Source organism: Anguilla rostrata, chromosome 16 (assembly GCF_018555375.3).
Source record: "Anguilla rostrata isolate EN2019 chromosome 16, ASM1855537v3, whole genome shotgun sequence".
Lineage (NCBI taxonomy): Eukaryota > Metazoa > Chordata > Actinopteri > Anguilliformes > Anguillidae > Anguilla > Anguilla rostrata.
Window position 1 is genome coordinate 30,281,948 of NC_057948.1, and position 21,260 is coordinate 30,303,207.

Consider the following 21,260-nt stretch of genomic DNA (forward strand, 5'->3'; position numbering starts at 1 on the left):
ATCCAAAAAAAAAAAAGTTCCTCATTGCAGTTTGTGAAAAACGATCTGCCGTCTTCTTTCAAAACAATTATCAGGATCATCACACCCTGATTTGCATTCCATCTGTTCAACAAAGCAATCTGTTCAGACAGTTGACTGTACTTCACTTTGGCAAACAACTTTAACAACACTGATTAGTTTAGCCACTACCACTTAATGAGAACATGACACTTTAATGCTCAGATTGCTTATAAATCTCCTCACTCGATACTGAATGTTTTGCATGTTACATTTGTATTGAGGAACTACTGACAATATACATCCATACATATATTTGCAAGATCATAACGCTCACACTGCTTATTATTCAAGCTGTTTTAATGTTAACACATGCATGCATGTACACAGATGCACACATGCATGTACACAGACAGCAATCATGTCTATTTGCTTTGGGAAAAATCAAACTCTGAGGGTACCAGGGTTACCGTATAGTGACATACTGTCCTGAAAAATATAGTACAAATATACCCTACATGGCCAAATGTATGTGGACACCTGACATCCAACATCACAACATGGAATTTGTCAAATCTTTGCTGCTTTAACAGCCTCCACTCTTCTGGAAATGCTTTATACTAGATGTTGGAGCATTGCTGCAGGGATTTGCCTCCATTCAGCCAGAAGAGCATTAGTGAGGTCAGGCACTGATTGAGCGATTAGGCCTGGCCCACAGTTGGCTTTCCAACGGATCCCAAAGATCTTGGATGGGGTTGAGGTCAGTGCTCTGTGCAGGCCTGTCAAGTTTTTCCACACCATTCTCGACCAAACCATTTCTATATGGACATCGCTGTGTGCCCGGTGGCATTGTCATGCTGAAACAGGAAAGGGCCTTCCCCAAACTGTTGGGGAAGCACAGAACCATGAAAAACAGCCCCAGATCAAGGGGTGTCCAGATAATTTTGGTCACAGAGCGTATGTTCAAGTGAGTGAGCTTGATAGATTAGTTACCCTTTTAACAATGAAAACCCAGCTAGGCAAATGTGAGAAGCTAGCTGGATAGCAAAAATAATTTGCAAACGAGGGACTTACACAATCCTTTAAAATATGGTAAGAAAGTGTTAAAATTGCACGCTGTTAACATGACCCAGGATGCTCAAAATACAGCTGACATGCTTGGTCGGCAACCTAGAAATTAAGCAACATCCCTAATGGATTTCCCTGAGCGGTAGCCAAGCTGCTGTCCTCTCTTCAGTAGCAGCTCCTCCAAAGGCTCAACACTGCTCCCGGATTGCACAATCTTCCTCTGGTTACTACACATTTGTTGGACGATCAGCACTCTATGGTTCTCTACATTTTTAATTGAGCATACTGCGGACTGCTTCCAAAAATAAACACTGAAACTAAACTACCGTTTCGTTTCCACACGTCGGCCTTCACTGGGGGAATCTTCGCCCCTGGACAAAATGGAATTTTGCTTTTCATTCGAAAGCACAACTATATATTCATAACATATTTATACTGCAATCCATTTATACTGCTGGATATTTACTGAAGCAGCTCAGGTTAAGTACCAAGCGCTCAAGGGTACAACAGCAGTTAGCCCCTATTAGGAAATAAACTGACCATCAGAATAACAAGCCCAGCTCCTTACCTGTTATGCCACACACTGCGGCCCTATACCTATACATACACACTTAAAATAAGAATATTTTGGTAACGTTCAGGTACAGGAATTGTTCTTCTCATCCTCATCTAGTTACCTGAGCAGGTAGTTCACACAAGTCTTAAAGACAGCAATTTCAAAAGTTATGATCATTCCTATTTTGGATATAAACCGGACATATATGTAGTACACTTTGAAATCCGCTGCAGTGGGAGATATGAAGTGTACAATGAACAGAAATTAAAACCCCAAGATGTCGATGTTTAATACAAACTTCATCAAAAATCCACAACCAAATATCTAAATTAAAAGTCCAAATATTTACACTCTGCCAAGTTCGCATTTATTTAAAAACAAAATCTCCACCATCTTGATGGGTGACGACTTGAAAATCTACAGTCTTTAGAAACTGTAAAATAAAGAGTCATAAAGAATCATAATTCACTTCCAATTCCTGTGGCACTCTACTGAGCAGTTCCCAGCTGCAGTCTGAGGGAACTGAGGATCCGTCTGTACAGGGCTCTGAACGGGGCTATACAACGTATGCTATGCGTTGAGCACCACGTGACACCACAGCAGTGAGCCAAAGGGCATCCTCACAGAGGACACGTGCGCTTCTTCCGTTTCAGCGCATTCAAAGCACTTTCTTCCCACCGAGAGTTTTCAGCCTGTCAAACAAGGGGGGAAAAAAATCACAGGTCAATAAACAGTTCAGATACAGCGTGAGTGAATACAGTAGCCCCAGCCATCCTTGATGAGTGCAGTCAGCTGCATTAAAGGCTAACAGTTCCTTCCCTATACTGAACGCAGTGTCAGTGACTTTTTAAGTTATCCTGTTTGCAGGCAGACGGTCACAACGTCGTAACCACCTGCGTCAGCAAGTCACGGCGGACGTCTGCGGAAACACGAACGCGACGTCCGCGGCGATCGAAAAGCCGACCGCAAGAACTAGACCCCAGCGCTCAGCGGGACGACAGGAAGTGCCGGTGAACTCTGGTGCGCCGGTGAACTCTGACCTTTTCAGCAGCTCCTCGGTCGACAAAGCGCCAGGGCCGTCGTCCGAGTCGCTGCCGCTGTCCGCCGAGGCACCGGAACTGCTGCCGGAGTCCTCCGCCGCCTTCTTCTTCTTCTGCTTTCCCTTGTGTTTGTGCTTCCTGTGTTTCTTCTTGTGCTGAAAGTGCACAGGGCAAAGAGAGGGCCAATAAACGAGATACCAGGAGGACCCAGCCAGCCAAGCGTACGCCTCACAAAGCCTAAAAACTCGCCAAAGTAGGGAAGTTTTACAAGCTGTCCAAATATGATTAAAACGCCTGCTGGGCAAAGCTTATTATAAGAAGTATTAGAAACCCAAATACTTCTTATAAGGCTATCACAGTGTTACCCTGGTTTGTTTCACTGTTGTAAACACTGTAAAACATATAATAATAATAAAATAAAATAAATATTGATTGCTTAATTGCTTTAGAAACAATTCCCCAGCTGTTCAAATGGACTGCGTGTAAAAACATCATCTGTTTAAATCTCTCCGTACGAGAGCATCTGCTAACTGCCGCGATGCAACATCATGCAGCGACTGCACGTGCGCCTGCAGCAAACCTTTTTCTCCTTCTTGTGTTTGTGCTCCTTCTTGGCCTTGTGCTTCTCTTTGCATTTCTTCTTGTGTTTTTCCTCCTTGGATGGAGGGACTGAGGAGGAAAGCTGCTGTCCCCCTGGAAGTGAAGAAAGGAAGGATGAGGTGGAAGACAGTGAGCAGAGCTGATATTAAACATATCGTGTTTACATAACTGCCAACCGTGAGGATGAACTTTAACTGACAAGGGTATGACGGAGGCGGCAGTCTGGGCCCAAACTCCTCCTCTTCCTCTCTCCGGCCCTGGGGAGGGACGCCAGAGGACCCACTCGCCACTGGGGCAGCTTTCACTTCTGTGGAAAAATAAAAATTAAAAATGAGATCAGCATGTACTGTATATACCACTGACCATTATCTAAGCTCTCTCATTCACTCCCACTGCACGCCTACTTTCACTGGTGGGCTGCATGCGTGGGGAATCTGAATGTGAAGCACTGCGCTGAGCGTGGGGGGGATTACAGGGAGCTTTAGCCTGGTCTCTGAGCAGCTCGCCTCATTTCACAAAACGAGCAGCGCCAGTCCACCAGCCCAGCGCCCGCAGAACCCGGCAGAGCCGCCTGGCAGAGCGCGAGATGGGCGACGCGTGAGGGGACTGCGCTCGTTACGTTTACGCTGCTCTAACCTCGTTGGGCCGGGGCTGGGGTGGGGGTGGGTGGAGCTGCAGCAGCTGGCGGGTGGGGGCCTGTGTTGGGCTGGCTCACTGCCTGAGGCCCTGGCTGTTCCTGGCCACCTTCCTCCTGCTCGTCCTCGCTCTCCCCCTCAGACGACGAGGAAGACTTCTCGTCGGATGAACTGGCGAAGATGGCCTTGAACAAATCCATGGGCGGCCGGGTCTCCTCTTCCTCCTCCTCCTCTTCCTGCTGCGGCTCTGCTTTCGACTTCAGAGAGAAAAAAAAAAAAAAGAGAGAGAAAACTCCACGAGTGTTCTAACCACCGAGCGTGAAATCCTTTCTGTGCTCGAGGTAATTCTCATTTCCAGCAATGAGGATGTGATTACAGACAGATAATGATCACAAGCCCTCCTCCCCCAAGCAAAAACAATCTGCCATCAGCGCAACAACTAAATCAAAACATGGCTCATTATTTAATTTCAGGAAAGTGCTCTCACTCTGAGGAGGCTTCTTATCAAGAGCTTTGCAGACGCAGCATATCATAACCCACCACAGTGTAAAAGCAAATAACCCCTTCATTTCACTGGTAATGAAATCTCCCCAGCAGTCATGGGGTCACAGACACAGATCAGTCCTCCTGCTCTGTAATAAGTGAGTGTGTCAGTAGTTCCTTGGCTGTGTAATAAGTGTGTGTCACTCCGTGGCAGTGTCCGGTGCTGGGTGTCAGTAGTCGGTCAGTGAGTGTGTCAGTAGGTCAGTACCTCCGCAGCAGTGTCTGGTGCTGGGTAGTGTGTCAGTAGGTCAGTACCTCTGCAGCAGTGTCCGGTGCTGGGTGTCAGTAGTCGGTCAGTGAGTGTGTCAGTAGGTCAGTACCTCTGCAGCAGTGTCTGGTGCTGGGTGTCAGTAGTCGGTCAGTGAGTGTGTCAGTACCTCTGCAGCAGCGTCTGGTGCTGGGGCGCCGCCCTCCTGGCTGCCCTGCTCTTGCGGTGTGGACGAGGCCAGGCAGCGAGCCTCGCTCAGGAACTCGCTGAGGGGGTCCTTCGCCGCGCTGGCTTGGGCCGACACGTCCCACCTCGACCTCTTCGCCGGTTCTGCAGATTTGGGGGCACCTGCTCGAACAGGGAGAGGAAGGACGGACACACCTCATAATCACTCCACCCCTATCCCCATTCACCCACAAAGCCTCTCCTCACCAAGTGACCCATTTAGCTACAGAAAAGCAGTCACACTTCAGCCTCTTTCAGCATAACAAGAACACTTATAATTACAAAGAACAGCACGGGCAGAAAAATGCTGCTGGCACACAGTGACGCCCAGTTGCACGGTGACACATTTAATTAGGCCGTCCTGCCGAGTGTGACCTCCTTTCAGATGCCGTGTCGTGAGAAGCACGACGCCTGACTCACAGGCGGTGGGAGAGAAGCATGCTGGGAGTCACTCTTCAGGAGCCCAGCCGTTTAACGAGGGCCGCTTGTTCGCGGAGCACCGCAAAGTTGAAGGAAAGGACGCAGAAACCGCAGCGTGAGAGCGTGCAGGGGCAGCGAACGCGTCCGAGCCCCCGCACAGGCACGACGCCGGAGCTCTGTGCCATACCCTGAGGAGCGGCAGGCCCACGCGGACCCTGCGCTTCGGTCCTCCCACTAGTGCTGCTGCCCCCCGCCGCCGCCGCCGCCGCCGCCGTCCGTCATGGTTAAGAAATTGAACACGGAGAACTTGTCTCTTTTTACCTTGGGCAGTCCCACAAGCCCTGACCTGGGAATTCAACGGGGGCGGGTTAGTAAATAAAAGATGCACGCTCAGTCAGAGACTGTGCCAATGCAACTGCATTCAGCCCCGAGAGGGGAACAGGAACATGCACAAATCTCCTTCAGGTCTCACTTCCGTTGTTTGTGTTAAGAGCACATTTCAGATTTTTTAATCTATGTTTTATTCTTCCGTCTCTGCAGTCTGTAAGTGCAAAGCACTATGAGATTGTTAATGAAAACTGCAATCTGATTTAAAGGACCTATTTCTTTTTTGATATAATGAAAAGTGCAACCTTTAACATGTTTTATTGAGTATGATTTGTATTACTCATAAGCATACTCGGGGTAAGGGTTAGGGATGTTGAAGCGCTTGCAGAGCAGTCTGTCGGGGTGCCACTCAAACGTGTCCCTCGTCAGCTTCCCGAACATCTTCATCTTCACCGCCGCCTGCTTGTCGTCGGCGTCACCCTGAGAGGGAGGGAAAGGGCAGAGGGGATTACATCATCGGCTCCCGGGGCCGTCCGATTGGCCGAGCCCGCGCTGATGACATCACCGGGGCCCACCTCCGGGTCACGCGGGACCTCCACGGTGCTGCCGTCGTCCTCGTGCTTGGCGCGGGTGAAGCGGCTGTTCAGGGACGAGCTGCTGGGCTTGTAGAGCATGGCGGCCCGCACAAACTCGTCCTGCTCCCGCCCCCGCTCCCACTCCGTCATCCCGGGGTCCAGGCTGGCCTCCAGAGCGCCTGCACACAGCAGCGGCAGCCGTTTTAAAAAAACCAAATTTTACATTTTCTGCGTCCTCCACACACAACATTCACCGTGTGTTTGTGGGCGGCAGTGTAGTATAACGGGTAAGGAACTGGTCTTGTAACCTGAAGGTCACAGGTTCGATTCCCGGTGGGTAGGGCACTGCCGTTGTACCCTTGAGCAAGGTGCTTAACCTGTAATGCTTCAGTGTACAGTATATCCAGCTGTATGAATGGGTGCAATGTAAATGCTAAGTAAAAGTTGTGTAAGTTGCTCTGGATAAGAGAATCTGCTAAATGCCTTTAATGCAATGTAATGTAATGTTTGTAATCTGTAATGGCGTACTGAACCAAAAAGCAGTGCTGATGAACACTGGCAGGGCGGTCCCTGTGAGAGGGAGCTCTACCTTTGTCTCCCTGCTTCAGCCTGCTGATGTACAGGTCGTAGCGCGCTTGCTTGTGCGGGGTTTTGTCGAAGGGCTTGAAGGTCTGGGCGGACTGCGCCGTAGGGCTGCTCCAGGCGCTCAGGGCCTGCTCAGCGCCCGCGGGCTGGAAGCGGCTGGACAGGGCATGCTGGGAAGAGGCCCTGGCGGCGGCGGCGGCTGCACCCGCGGCGGCCACGCCCGCTGCCACCATGGCCACGCGCCGGTCTTCAGACGAGCCTTCAGGCTTCCTCTCCTGCGCTGCTTTCCGCAGTCCCTCCAGACGCTCCTTGTCCTTACCGTCCAGCAGGTCAAAGACTGAGCTGGGCCCTGCAGACCACAAACACTGTCAGGACACCCCCCACTGCACATGCTCAGTACATCCCCCACTGCACACGCTCAGAACATCCCCCACTGCACACGCTCAGTACATCCCCCACTGCACACGCTCAGAACATCCCCCACTGCACACGCTCAGAACATCCCCCACTGCACACGCTCAGAACATCCCCCACTGCACACGCTCAGAACATCCCCCACTGCACACGCTCAGAACATCACTCAGTGCACACGCTCAGAAAGTCACCACTGCACATGCTCAGAACATCCCATACCGCACATGCTCAGAACATCCTCTACTGCACATGCTCAGAACGTCATCCCACCACACACGCTCAGAACATCCCCCACCGCACACGCTCAGAACATCCCCCACTGCACACGCTCAGAACATCCCCCACTGCACACGCTCAGAACATCCCCCACTGCACACGCTCAGAACATCCCCCACTGCACGCGCCCAGAACATCCCTCACTGCACGCGCTCAGAACATCCCCCACTGCGCACGCCCAGAACATCCCCCACTGCACACGCTCAGAACATCCCCCACTGCACACGCCCAGAACATCCCTCACTGCACACGCTCAGAACATCACCCACTGCACACGCTCAGAACATCCCCCACTGCACACGCTCAGAACATCCCCCACTGCACACGCTCAGAACATCACCCACTGCACACGCTCAGAACATCCCATACCGCACATGCTCAGAACATCCTCTACTGCACACGCTCAGAACATCACTCACTGCACAAGCTCAGAAAGTCACCACTGCACACGCTCAGAACATCCCCCACTGCACACGCTCAGAACATCCCGAAGAGGGGAAGCAAATACAACTGACTTTTCATGTACACAGGATTTTAAAAGTGAATTTAAGTAATAATAGGGGGAGAATAGTACATGCATACTGTAAATACATAATGTAAATCAATTATTTTAATAAGCAATGCAGTGTGGGTAGAGACCATTCTAAGCACAGACAGGCTGTGAAGCTTAGCAGGTCAAATCTCAATTTACTCCACAGGGGAAGGGAACCGGACAGGAAGAATCTGAGCTTCCAGAAACCCTGTCCCTCACGCTCCCGGTCTAAAAGGTGGCCAGGAGATCAGCATTTAACACAGCCTGACAAGCTCAACTGAGGGGAATGGTTCTTCACAAGCCTTCCGTTTTCTTCCCCCAGGGGCACTGTGGGATATTGGAGGACTTCCTGACTGGAAGATCAGGATAAGAGCTGTGGCTTTGCACTGACAACAAGCTGGAGACCTGTGATCCCAGAAAGATTAGCATCAGCCATTTACTGCGCACTCACACAGAGCAGCTGGAGAATTCTCTTAATACTTTTTTATGAACACTAAACAAGTATCTTTAAATTACCCAGGAGCACAGGTGTAATAAAAAAACACTGAAGAGCACAAGTAACCGTCGGCATAGTAACGGTGATTCATATCACAGTCAAAGAGGCACTTGTCAAATGCAGGCCATGGCAGAAGTAAGAACGCTAGGCCACCACTACTGAACATCATCAAAATAGAGCAAAGTTCCCCATTAAAATGACCAAATAACAGCGATGACCTGACACCACCAGAAGGTACATCACCATGTCAGTCTCCAGCAACCCTCATGTCTTCAGAAATAAACAGTAAAGGATATTGAGGCTGGCGGCGCGACAGGCGTAGCTGCAGGACTGTTTGTTCGTCCTTGGGCCGATAAGCAGCCATGAGGGACCGGCTTCGCGGCGCAGAGCGCCGGGGAAGAGAGTCATTAAGGCCGCCAAGGCGCTAATTACACGAGCGGCACACGGTGTGCCGGTGAGTCACACGGCGGCGGCTGCAGGGACAGAGGGGGCTGAGGAACACCGCAGGAAAATGGCGGCTTCACCGCAGCTGCACCACACCAGCCTGAGGAGGCAGGGGGAGCGGGGTGACTGATGCGGACTCTCTGCGGTCATGGAACAGTTGTGCAGGTAGGTGTACGCACGCACGCACGCACGCACGCACGCACGCACGCACACAAAAGCACTGAGGTGGCCACACGCACACACACACACACACACACACAAGCACTAAGGTGGCCACATACACACGCACAAAAGCACTGAGGTGGCCACACACACACACACACACGCACACACACAAGCACTAAGGTGGCCACACACACACACACACACACACAAGCACTAAGGTGGCCACACACACACACACACACACACACAAACATAGGTAAAGTAAGGACAGCCGATAGAACCTGAAGCAAAAAGCTGCTTCACACAGTGGGGGAGTTTTACTGAGTAGGCCAAGTACAAACACACAGTCCTACACGCATCTCAGCGTGTGGGCACAGTTATTTAACGCTGCGCTCTACCAAACACCTTTACCTTCCAGTCCAAACTGGATCTGAGCACATTTCTTTTTAGCTCCCCCTCCCTCCCTTTCTCTCCCCCTCTCTCTCTCATGCACGTGAGTGCACGCACACACACACACACACACACACACACTCAGACATATGCACTCACACACACGCACGCAGGCATGCACACACACTCTCTCAGCAGCAGAAGTGGGCACACTGTGTCAGGAGGAGCAGCTGACAGGCAGGCAGCACAGAGGTCGTGTTAACACAGGATTCTGCGTTTTTTACGCAGATAAGAGCCAAAACACAGGGAAAAAAATACACCGCGTTCCATAAACGCAGATTTTGGTCTGACATTTGTGTTTTTTATTGATCATAATATTTACACAGCCGTTGGTAGTACTGCGAGATTCAGAGGAAGCACTTGATTTGAATAAAAAGTGGAAAATGAGAGGTCATGCTCTCTAGCTAGCTTTTTTTACCATAATGCATTTGATTTGTTTTATAATGTTCGGCAGTAGAGATGCAAGCAGTTTTGTTTACAAAAATTGCTGCCCTTTTAAAGTTGTACAGCTGATGATTTTCTGCCTGTGCGAGGGCATGCTATATTGTAGGAGTCATGATGGTGTGAGTTTAAGTTCGCTGGCTTTGTTTTTTCCCTCGACTTTATTACGCAGGCTACATCTCAGCCATCCAATTTAAATTCAGTTACTTGCACTTAATTAGGGCTAATATGCTGTGCCTGTCATGAGCGGACGCACGCTTTATAGAGAGGGCTGTAGCATCGTTAGCCTGGGTTTACGTGAAGCCTGTGCTCTCATAGTTGTGTACTTAATCTGGACGTAATATAAAAAAATAAAATAAAAAACGTAATTACAAAATTGCGTTTTTTGTACTTCCATAAGGCGGTAGTATCGGAATAGTTAATATAATGACCGCATTGCCATCAGGAACACAGTAATGTCATAGGATAGCTCTAAGGAGCACTATTTTTATCAGAACGCAAAGTGAATTGGTGTAAAGCGCAGATTTTTAAATGTCCTGCGTTCCAAAGGTGCAGTATTCTACGGGCTAGCGCGACCACTAGTGGAGGCACCTGCTCCCTGGTGGAGCAGCTCAAACGCAGGTGGAGGTTGGGCACCTGCTCCCTGGTGGAGCAGCTCAAACGCAGGTAAAGGTTGGGTACCTGCTCCCTGGTGGAGCAGCTGACAGGCAGGTGGAGGATGGGAAGCTGCTCCCTGGTGGAGCAGCTGACAGGCAGGTGGAGGTTGGGTACCTGCTCCCAGGTGCAGCAGTGTAAGGCAGGTGGAGGTTGGGCACCTGCTCCCTGGTGGAGCAGCTCAAACGCAGGTAAAGGTTGGGTACCTGCTCCCTGGTGGAGCAGCTGACAGGCAGGTGGAGGATGGGAAGCTGCTCCCTGGTGGAGCAGCTGACAGGCAGGTGGAGGTTGGGTACCTGCTCCCAGGTGCAGCAGTGTAAGGCAGGTGGAGGTTGGGTACCTGCTCCCTGGTGGAGCAGCTCAAATGCAGGTGGAGGTTGGGTACCTGCTCCCTGGTGGAGCAGCTCAAACGCAGGTAAAGGTTGGGTACCCGCTCCCTGGTGGAGCAGCTGACAGGCAGGTGGAGGTTGGGTACCTGCTCCCAGGTGCAGCAGTGTAAGGCAGGTGGAGGTTGGGTACCTGCTCCCTGGTGGAGCAGCTCAAACACAGGTGGAGGTTGGGTACCTGCTCCCTGGTGGAGCAGCTCAAACGCAGGTGGAGGTTGGGTACCTGCTCCCTGGTGGAGCAGCTCAAACGCAGGTGGAGGTTGGGTACCTGCTCCCTGGTGGAGCAGCTCAAACGCAGGTGGAGTTTGGGTACCTGCTCCCTGGTGGAGCAGCTAACAGGCAGGTGGAGGTTTGGTACCTGCTCCCTAGTGGAGCAGCTGACAGGCAGGTGGAGGATGGGAAGCTGCTCATAGGTGCAGCAGCTCAAACGCAGGTGGAGGTAAGTTAGGAGGAGGTTTGGTACCTTGCAGAGACGACTCCCCCAGCAGCTCTCTCCGCTGAGAGGAGTCCAGCTGGTGACGCCCCTGAGGCTGGGAGTCCTGGGACAGGTGCCCCGCCGACGCCTTCAGGGCCTGGGCCACCTGGGGACTCACGGTGGACAGGTCCACCACGGGCCGGAAGTAGTGCACCGGCCTGTAGTCCCGCGGGAGCACAGGAGGGGGGAAAATCTGCAATATTCACAAAATATTTTGGGGTTTACAACAAAAAACTACAACATGAGGGACCATACAAAAATTAGGAAAATTCTGCTATGGATTTTAATGGTAAAAATATATATTCTCTCTCTTTTCAACTTATTGATGGAAGAAAAATGTTTCACAAGTAAATGTAATGATACAAATCACACTAGGCCTACAGCTATTGACTACCATGCGAGTTATTTTCGTGAACGATCAAATAATAAATAATACATTTTTAAAAACACACCGGAAAAATACCATGTGCTTATGCAAAGTGCTTATTTTAATAAACAGAGTGCCAGAGAAAACGAAGTGGCCAAATTAAAATGTTTTGCTTATTTGTCGTTTGTGTACTGAATCTCAGCTAATATAGTGTGTACAGCATGTCAGAACAGATTCTGAACACATAAATCCTTTATGGGTTAGATATGAAAGGGTGTGGACTGCCGGTAACCTGCAAGGGAAACTTAACGCCCCCCCACTCAGCATATACCAAACTCTTAACTTTAATCATTTAATAACACTGAACATTTAGCACATCCACGCCTGAACAAGCCAGAAGAGTACCACCACTGTGTCCCCACAGCCTGAGACACTTCAGAGCAATTTCACACGCATTTATAAAACTGTATTTATGACACAGACTTTGATACCAAACTGAGAGGAATAAAAAAGCCTACTGTTTTATTGTCCACGGGGTTGGCAGCCAGGGTGAAGCCCTCCAGTATTTTACCCAGATAAGCTGCATCTTTACTGGGCGCTGATGGAGAGAGAGAAACACAAGGACAGAGACTGTAAAATGAGAGAAAGCAGAATTCATGTCCAACGTGTTCACACTTACATTTGTAAAGGCATCTACCCTGACAACGAAAGCCTTTGTTTACGGCTAGTATAACAAAATAAAGACATCCTTTTAATTAAGGAGTTATTCTGATTAAGAGCTACACCAGCGGTACAAATGAGTCTCTTTTTCCCCAAAGCTGAACAAAACGATTATTGTCTTGCCGTTGCATCGAGGAAGCTCTTGCTGAGATAAGACACAATGGACCTATTCAGAGGGAATCTCAAATGGGATAGAAATAATCGTGAAGGAGTTCCGACTTCAGAGTCAGTCTGAAATACGCAAAACCATCAAATTACAGTAACGTACCATAGAGGTCTGTCTCATCCACAAAGGACAACTACTGTAGTGTGTATATGTTGGCATTATGGTGAATACCAGTGCATGTATGACCCATTTTAGTCGCACAGGGTTATGTAAAATAAAAACACAACCTACACAGTGCAGTAAATGCAAGCCATTTGGAATGGAGGAGGTTTGTGCATTTCTGATTGGCTGGTACCTTTTTTCTTGTTTCTGTACTGCTGTGGCGCCGTCCAGCCGAAGAGCCCGTCTCCTGGCTCCTCCCCCCCCAGCACGGTGTCGTAGTTGGAGAGGGCGTCCCTGTGGTAGATATCATCATCCTCCTCCTCCAGCGCCCCCACGCCAAACGCCTACAGGTCCAAAACGCATAAATACGCAAAATACAAATCGCAATTAAAACATGGATCCTGCTAAAATGCGAGGGCAGAAGCAAACTACCATCCCAGTCTCTATCCCCACTGACTCAGTGTTTCTGGACTGTGAACTGCCTACAACACACATGTCTGTTGTAGAGACATTCACAGATGTGCCTCAGAAGTGAATATATTTACTTTTTAAAATCTGCAGTCTGGCACAAGCCACGTTGCCACATTGTGCTTTTACTGAGTTAATATAAGAGACTCTGACACGTGGTATGACACTGGAGATGTAGCTCGTCGTCATGCCTCCTAGTTTGACCAACCATAACTTTCTGACCTACGCTTCCTGTGTGAACTGGACTTCAATGTGTTCATGGCTACGAATAACTCTTACATAATGAGTGTTGCACCTTATCGGACCTGTGTTCTGTAGTTGTTCCAATGACCTTCGGTACACACTTACTGCACATCACTTTGGATAAAAGCGTCTGCCTAATAAACGTAATGTAATGGAGATATGAAACGGGACTGACCTGACCCGCTACCCCGCCCCTCCGCCTGTTTTTAGGGCCGGAGTCGCCCAGCAGGCTGCTGGCCCTGTCCGAGTCCAGGGTGAAGAGGTCAAAGTGCCCCGCCCCGGACCCGCCCACCAGCGCCTGCTGCGGGTTCAGGCCCCGGTACCCCAGCCCGTGCAGGTCGTCTTTGGGGGTGAAGTCGATGGGCATGACGTCTTTCGGCGCAAACGTCACGTTTTCAGGGACGTAGTCATCCTCCTCCTCCTGCCAAGTCCACACCAACAACAGTCATTCAGCTGGGTATTTAATAACCATGCTAATATTTACAAAATATTAACAAGTTCAACACCATAAATAGTAAATCTCAATGAAGGCATAGATTAATATAACAAGATAGTAAATTATGCGGACAAAGATATTACTTAATATTCTGCACACTCTTTCCTCTGAGAGGCATTCAGCTGGGGACATCCCATAATTTCATCACAACCATGGTGAATACACAGGTAAGTATGTAGATATCTTGTGACAATTTCTGAAAAGTGAATCTTGTAGATGCAACGTAGAGTTACTGACGTGAGGTCATCAACCAGCGCCCACCAAAGTTTCAGGAGACCCTGGACTTTTCCACTCCTAGTCCACTGCCTCCCAAAGGCCATTTTCCAACAACTTTTTAACCCATAATGATGCCTGATTTATGCAGACACATGAGCATTCAGCCCAGTGCAACAACATCATACGAAGTCACAGGTACCTCAGATTCCTCAGATCCATTCGGTGGCAAAGCACAGCCATACCCTCTTAACCCAGCATCTGTGAGAAACAGAGTGCCAAATGAGACAGTAAATGGGCAAGAGTCTTTGTAACAGAGAAAAATGAACCCATTTGATTTAACTACATGATTCATTTATAGGGAAACAAATTTGTTTAGGCTATTGGTTAAACAGGTTAAATGTTTTGGTAAAAGGAGGACTCACCGTTCTTCTGTTTGGCAGGTTTCCTCTTCACACGGGGCCCCACACCCTGCCCTTCTTTCCACCCCATCTTTCTCAGCAGCTCAACCCCCACTGAAGTCCTGAAACACAGCATACACACATCACTCCTCTGACACAGCATACACACATCACTCCTCTGACACAGCATACACACATCACTCCTCTGACACAACATACACACATCACTCCTCTGACACAGCATACACACATCACTCCTCTGACACAGCATACAGACATCACTCCTCTGACACAACATACAGATCACCTTGGCACAGATACACATCACTCCTCTGACACAGCATACACACATCCCTCCTCTGACACAACATACACACATCACTCCTCTGACACAGCATACACACATCACTCCTCTGACAACATACAGACATCACTCCTCTGACACAACATACAGACATCATTCTTCTGACACAGCATACAGACATCACTCCTCTGACACAGCATACACACATCACTCCTCTGACAAAATCACACATCCTCCTTGACACACATACGACTCCTCCTCTGACACAGCATAGACATCATTCCTCTGACACAGCATACACACATCACTCCTCTCACACAGCATACACACATCACTCCTCTGTCATACATCATTCCTCTGACACAGCATACAGACATCACTCCTCTGACAATCATACAGACTCCACTCCTCGGGCCCACACGTTCAGCAGAGTATCTGAACATTGTTGTTACATCCTGGACGCAGCTATCCTAACAGGACTCTGTGTGAGTGTGATGCACACACTGCACCTGGCCGGAGCAACAAGGTCCTCCAGCACAGTGTCCCCCGGGATGGGCGCGGTCAGAGCGGTGATGGCCCGGGCCTTGTCCCGCACCTGGTCCCGTCTCCCGGACGCAAAGTCATCCGTGGTGGTGATCTCGCGGGGCGCTATGCCGTGCTCACCAAGATCCTACAGTGAATGTCAAACAGTTACAAGAACAGGAAGAATTAGTGAAGCATGGATCTACATGTTAGGAGGAAGAACTGGTCAGTCATTAAAAATACATTTGTTTTGGGTGAGAACTGCTAACACTTAACCGTCTCCCTGTCTGCAATAACAAAATTCACTACCAAAAATCTGACATGTTCATTTGGTTTAGAAAATGAAATACAGTTCCCTGACCAAAGCAATTAAAAAAAATCAAGGCCCAAAATGTTACCTCCTCATCCATGAAATCTTCAGGTCTGACCATTTGTTTTTCCGCTTTCTGCTGTCGTGACGACACAAAAGTCGATGGTGCCCATCCTACAAAAACAGAAGTTTGTGTCTCGAGTTTGTATTTAAGTGCAGTCCATATCATCCACCCGATGCTTTGAGGTAAACACCCCTTCTACTGCGACACAATGCAGAATTTCAAGTACACATGGTTCACCAATCAACCAAACAACAAATAATACAGAGAATAAATAAAGTAGACAACAACCACAAACCTTCTTTGGATCCCACAGTGTTGAAGTAGCCAGCCGAAAAACCACCCGTGAAGGCTCCATGGAACCTCTTGAAGCGTCCCTTCTCATCCTTGACCATCTGATCCTGAATTGGGATCGGCTTCCTCAGGGGCTCACCTTCACATAGAAAAAACGCACAAATGATACTATTTACACAAGCAAACCCCTGAAATAAACACGTCTGATTAACATCTCTTTAAGGGCACAAGCGTGCAAAATAACTTAATTGATTCTGACGTCAATATTACAGCATAAAGTAAGACGACCAGCTAACAACATCTTGGTGCACATAGCATACGTACCTATGACAAAATTGTGTCCACACTACTGCACCTTCTTCGAAAATAAACATCAGAGTCATCTTTAAATGAGTAACGCTACAGTATGACTATCGCCTTCAATGCTAACAGTGTCATTTTCCTGACATGATATATTCGGTCACTTTGAGGGGGTGACTGTCGATTGTTATTTAATTATTTGTATGCATGGTAGGCTCGATCTAAATATAGTGACAGCATATAGCCTTTTCCCCCAAAGATGTTATTTCTAATTGTACCGCCGTGCTAAAACATGTCTACCCTAGCGGGTCAGAATCTCTTCTGGCGTTTAAAGTGCTGTGACGAAAACGGCGTTAGATTCACGTTGTAGTCACATACGCCCAGAATGCAAACAAGTTAGGGATTCTTCATGGTGAAAATAAATTTTACGGTAACATCACCTGGCGAACTACCATGCTATACTTATCTGATCATCGATTTAATATTCGCTACTGACAAAGTGCAGACTGCTGCTGGTACCTAGCTAGTTGACTTTCAGTTGGAATAGATTCTCCTATCTGGCTAATAACTAGCTACCCAAGCAACTAAATATATCTAGCACAAGTTAGCAAGACATGCACGATAGCGAACTAGCGGGCTAGTGTGAGCATTCACCACTTATTAGCGATTATTGAAAGACGGGGACTATACTGCCAACCAATAATTCTGAAATAACACATACTACAAACGACCGCTGGAAAATATACGTTATAAATGTTTCAATACCTTCTTCGAGAGGTTCTAAAGGGGTTCCATAAGTCACAAAATCTTCTTCACCATCACTGTCAGACGCCATTTTGCTACTACAACGACAGTGGCCCGACAGGTTCAAACTTCTTGCTCAAACAATTTAAACTGTCCTTTTATTGCAAACTGTCTGCCATCTACTGTTGTGGATGACCTCGTGAAAACAAGCGTTTAAACGTTTTTAAAACATTAAAAAACATGAATAAATAAATTAAAAACATGAAATATTTGAATATCTATGTTTTCTGAATAAAAGCATCGGCCTTTTTAAAAAAACTCATATGAATTTCCTATGGAATGCAAACTCTTAATTTACCTGGACGTGATCTTGTAGACAGCTAACAGGTTATACGTCCACGGTCTCACTCTGCTCTGAAAGTACTATACCACTCTCTTGTGGTGAAGTGTTAGAACTGCGAGAATGGTTCCGTCCGTGTCAGCGAGGACGACATTTCGACTGGTTCATCCTCCTCATCTTTATAATTTATGTCAGTGCCTCTTGGATGGTGTATATCTTTGATTTGCCTTTTTTTAAATGAATGGTGTCTTATAAGTGCACACAGGCTGGACATTTTTATGATACATGGCATTGAATGAAAAATAAAAATCATTATCATCATCATTATCATCATCATCATCATCATCATCATCATCATACAATACAATACAATAAGCTCTTATATAGCACTCTTCATGTGTACATCCCAGGGCGCTTTACAATAAAAAATAAATAAAAAATATAAATAAATAAATAACCTAAGAGGGATAGGCACATGAGAACAAGTAAGTTTTAAGATACGATTTAAAAGAACCAATTGTAGCTGCACCTCCGATATGGCTTGGGATTGAATTCCAGAGGCACAGTGCAGCGCAGCTACAAGATCATCATCATCATCATCATCATCATCATCATCATCATCTTCATCCTCATCATCCTTCCCAGTCCACTGAATCCAAACTTCAGAACATATGCATAGGATTGAGGGAAGACAGAGAATGAAACACGTCACCACTGATATTTTTATATGATGTGATTTCTAGAATGCCTAGCATGCTTGTGAGACTTGATGTTTGACTACACGATACCAGGTGGTCCAGCATTGTGTCTCTGCCAAAATTGAAATTAAACATACCTATGCTTCAGAGGTCAAAAAAACAATCACATAATACGCACATCATCGATATCCCGTGGGGACTGCTTAACCAGACCTCACATCAAAATGCACCACACACACATCCATCCAATCCAATACCTCAGTTCAAGTCAGGAGAACAGCCCGGACCAAAGGAAAACCTCCTGTTTGATCTGGTTTGTTGTGCAGCAGCCAGACAGACTAAGAATAAGAATCGCATTGAGACAAGGTGATTAAAGAACGGGAAGCCAAAACATTCACTGGCCAAAGTTATTCAGTCACGAAAAGAGTCAACGGCCAATCAACTTACGTTTTTTTTTTTGTTGTTGCATGAGACAAAAACTAAAGTAAAAAAACTCTCAGGCTGTTCACTACAAAGGGTATGGGTGTCTCTCCGGTCCCTGGACAAATTCTCTCTCGATCTGGCTGGGTAATTCTGGCCCTCATCCTATATCCCGAACATCTGAAACACCTTAAAGGGATAGTTCACTTTCTGTTTCTGATTACGCCAGACAGCGCTTAGTGTGTGATGCAGGATTTTATGGAAGTATACACAAATTTCTGGTGATATATGGTGACTTTATAATGACTGGCTTGAGGCGTTCAGAGATTTGTGGTCTGAAGGAGGAAAATGCACTTCAAGTAACTCCAATGCAGGTTTCTCAGCGATGCTATGTTTCCAGAGGACCGTACATATGAACAGATTCATTCTACAGTTTTTGTTCACAGTTGTAAACGTATCAGATTTATGCAGTACTTGTTTCCTTGCACGCAGTGGTCCCAGGTGGCAGGTGGCATAGGAGGTACTTTAAACTGAAAATAAGAATAGATATAATTGGGTAACAATTGGGAGACATAACGTCACCGTACTCGCTGCTTTTGAGTTACTTGACATACACTGTGCAAACTGCACCCAATAGGGGTCATTACAGAGCAACATACGAAGGCCTGTTTGCAATGCAAAACTGTGGCTTTCCTCTAAAAACAATCGACAGGTTAAATTAACCATTAACCATTAGTGTCAATTTCACTGGAGTTTTAAAATGTATTTTATCCATACCATTTTGAAGGACATTGTACAAAATGCCCCCAAACATTGACCCGATGTTGATTTTTAAATGTTAAATCCATCTCATAACTCCCTTGTGCCTTCTAAGGAAACTAATGCAAAATGATGCAAAGTAAAGTCCTTAGACCTGGTGTGAAACCAGATCTACATTCAAACTAAAACACAATCGAGTCGTAATCAATAACGTGTTGTGATGATGCATCATCGTTTGTGCTTGCTGCTCACAAGTTCTCCAAATCCTTCCCCTGGGTAGATGTAAACACCAACATAATACTGGATCCTCATAGGTGGGGTCACATCTCAATTTTGTCCTTAAAGTGAGAGTGCACCATATAAATGGTCACAGTAATTCATTTTGAGGGGGACATGTTTCCTTAATGTACAGAAATTAAATTCCTGAAATTACAAAACAACATCAAAATCACCACCACCCCTATCATCATCATCATCATCACCATAAAACGCAACAACAAAAATAAAAAAAATAATAATCATAGAGTGAATTCCATTTTTAAAAGGGTAAAAATAAAGAAGGCCCATACCTCTTGATCAGCAAAAAACAACCATCAGATTAATGTCTGACCGCAAATGGGACACAGGGAAGGACATGACGGAAGAGGAAAAGCTCCCCTGTCCCGAACCAGAGAGGGGCAGGCTGGGTCAGGCTGCTTGGAACGGTGTTTCGGGGTCTGTCTGTGCGTGTGCAGCCTGTTCGGGAGCCCCCCCTGCCCTGACCCCCACGCCCCCGGACACGTCGCCCCCCCCCCCCCGGACACGTCACCCCCAGCCCTGTCCAGGGACGAGCAGAACACAGGAAAGGAGCCAGGACTTGTGGGGCCTGAGCCCAGGCCAGCAGGCTTTGAGCAACAGGCTCCTGCCACGTGCGCCCGGGGACTCCCTCTCATCTGATTGGGCCTCGTCCAAAATCCGTGCACCAATCAGCAGCCAAAGGGGGGGCGATCGCGGATGGATGGATGGATGGATGGAAGCCGGGGCAATGGCAGCCCCCTGGCCGTAGCGCAGCGTCCGTGGGTGAAATCGCTTTTGAGGCGACCCTCCGCCCCCCCCCCCCCGGACCCCGAGGGGCGCCGCACGCCCACGCCGGAACGCGCTTTGGAGCGGAGGCGCGGTGCAAAGCTCAGCCGGCCGTGTGGCGAAAGGGAACGTGGCGGTGTTGCTTCACCGCGGAGGGCCCATAGACACACACACGCACACACACACACACACACACACACACACACACACACACACACACACACACACACACACACACACACACACACACACACACACACACGCACACACACACGCACACACACACACGCGCGTGCTGGCCGCCGCCGCTCTCCCGGCCAGGGGCCCCCGCTGACCAGGCTAAACCTCGCTGATGGGCCGAGCTCTGGCCTGGCCTGGCCTGGCCTGGCCTGGCCTCTCGTTCTACCCTTCCCCAAGTGCTGGAAGACCTCACGCTCTCCCGCCCCCTCCCCCCCCACCCTCCCGGCCTGCCAACACACCCCCCAAAGCCGAAGTCGCACGCGCCAATTAACCTCTCTGGCCCTCCGCTGGGCACACTAAAATATCAAAGGGGCCAAATGTCCATTTCGAAATCAAAACGCGTGCTGAAAATCTAAAAAAAAAAAAAAAAAACATATCCTCTGATAGATGACCCCCCCTCAGGTCTGGGGAATATTTCAACATTCTGGGTACTTTGGTACTGAACTCCACGGCCATCCATCTCTCCTTCTCAGTGATTCAGTGGAACATGATAAGGACAATATTATATTTCTGCACCG

At 48.1% G+C, this 21,260-nt stretch overlaps 1 protein-coding gene across 1 annotated transcript; it reads right to left on the reverse strand.

The window, feature by feature from the left end:
- Positions 1-1,885: 1,885 nt before the first annotated feature.
- gpatch1 (G patch domain containing 1) lies at positions 1,886-19,957 on the reverse strand. The gene is made up of 23 exons (XM_064312325.1): positions 18,519-19,957; positions 18,093-18,223; positions 17,582-17,790; positions 17,245-17,321; positions 16,184-16,318; positions 15,913-15,998; positions 15,502-15,662; positions 14,713-14,810; positions 14,490-14,548; positions 13,754-13,999; positions 13,061-13,211; positions 12,398-12,477; positions 11,501-11,705; positions 6,784-7,128; positions 6,195-6,373; positions 5,972-6,099; positions 5,559-5,638; positions 4,817-5,028; positions 3,898-4,153; positions 3,461-3,568; positions 3,242-3,354; positions 2,662-2,816; positions 1,886-2,313 (listed from the first exon to the last, which is right to left on the reverse strand). Exons 4-23 carry the CDS (start codon positions 17,312-17,314, stop codon positions 2,280-2,282), a joined length of 2,901 nt encoding a protein of 966 aa, XP_064168395.1. The 5' UTR covers positions 17,315-17,321; positions 17,582-17,790; positions 18,093-18,223; positions 18,519-19,957; the 3' UTR covers positions 1,886-2,279.
- Between the last annotated feature and the right edge of the window lie 1,303 nt (positions 19,958-21,260).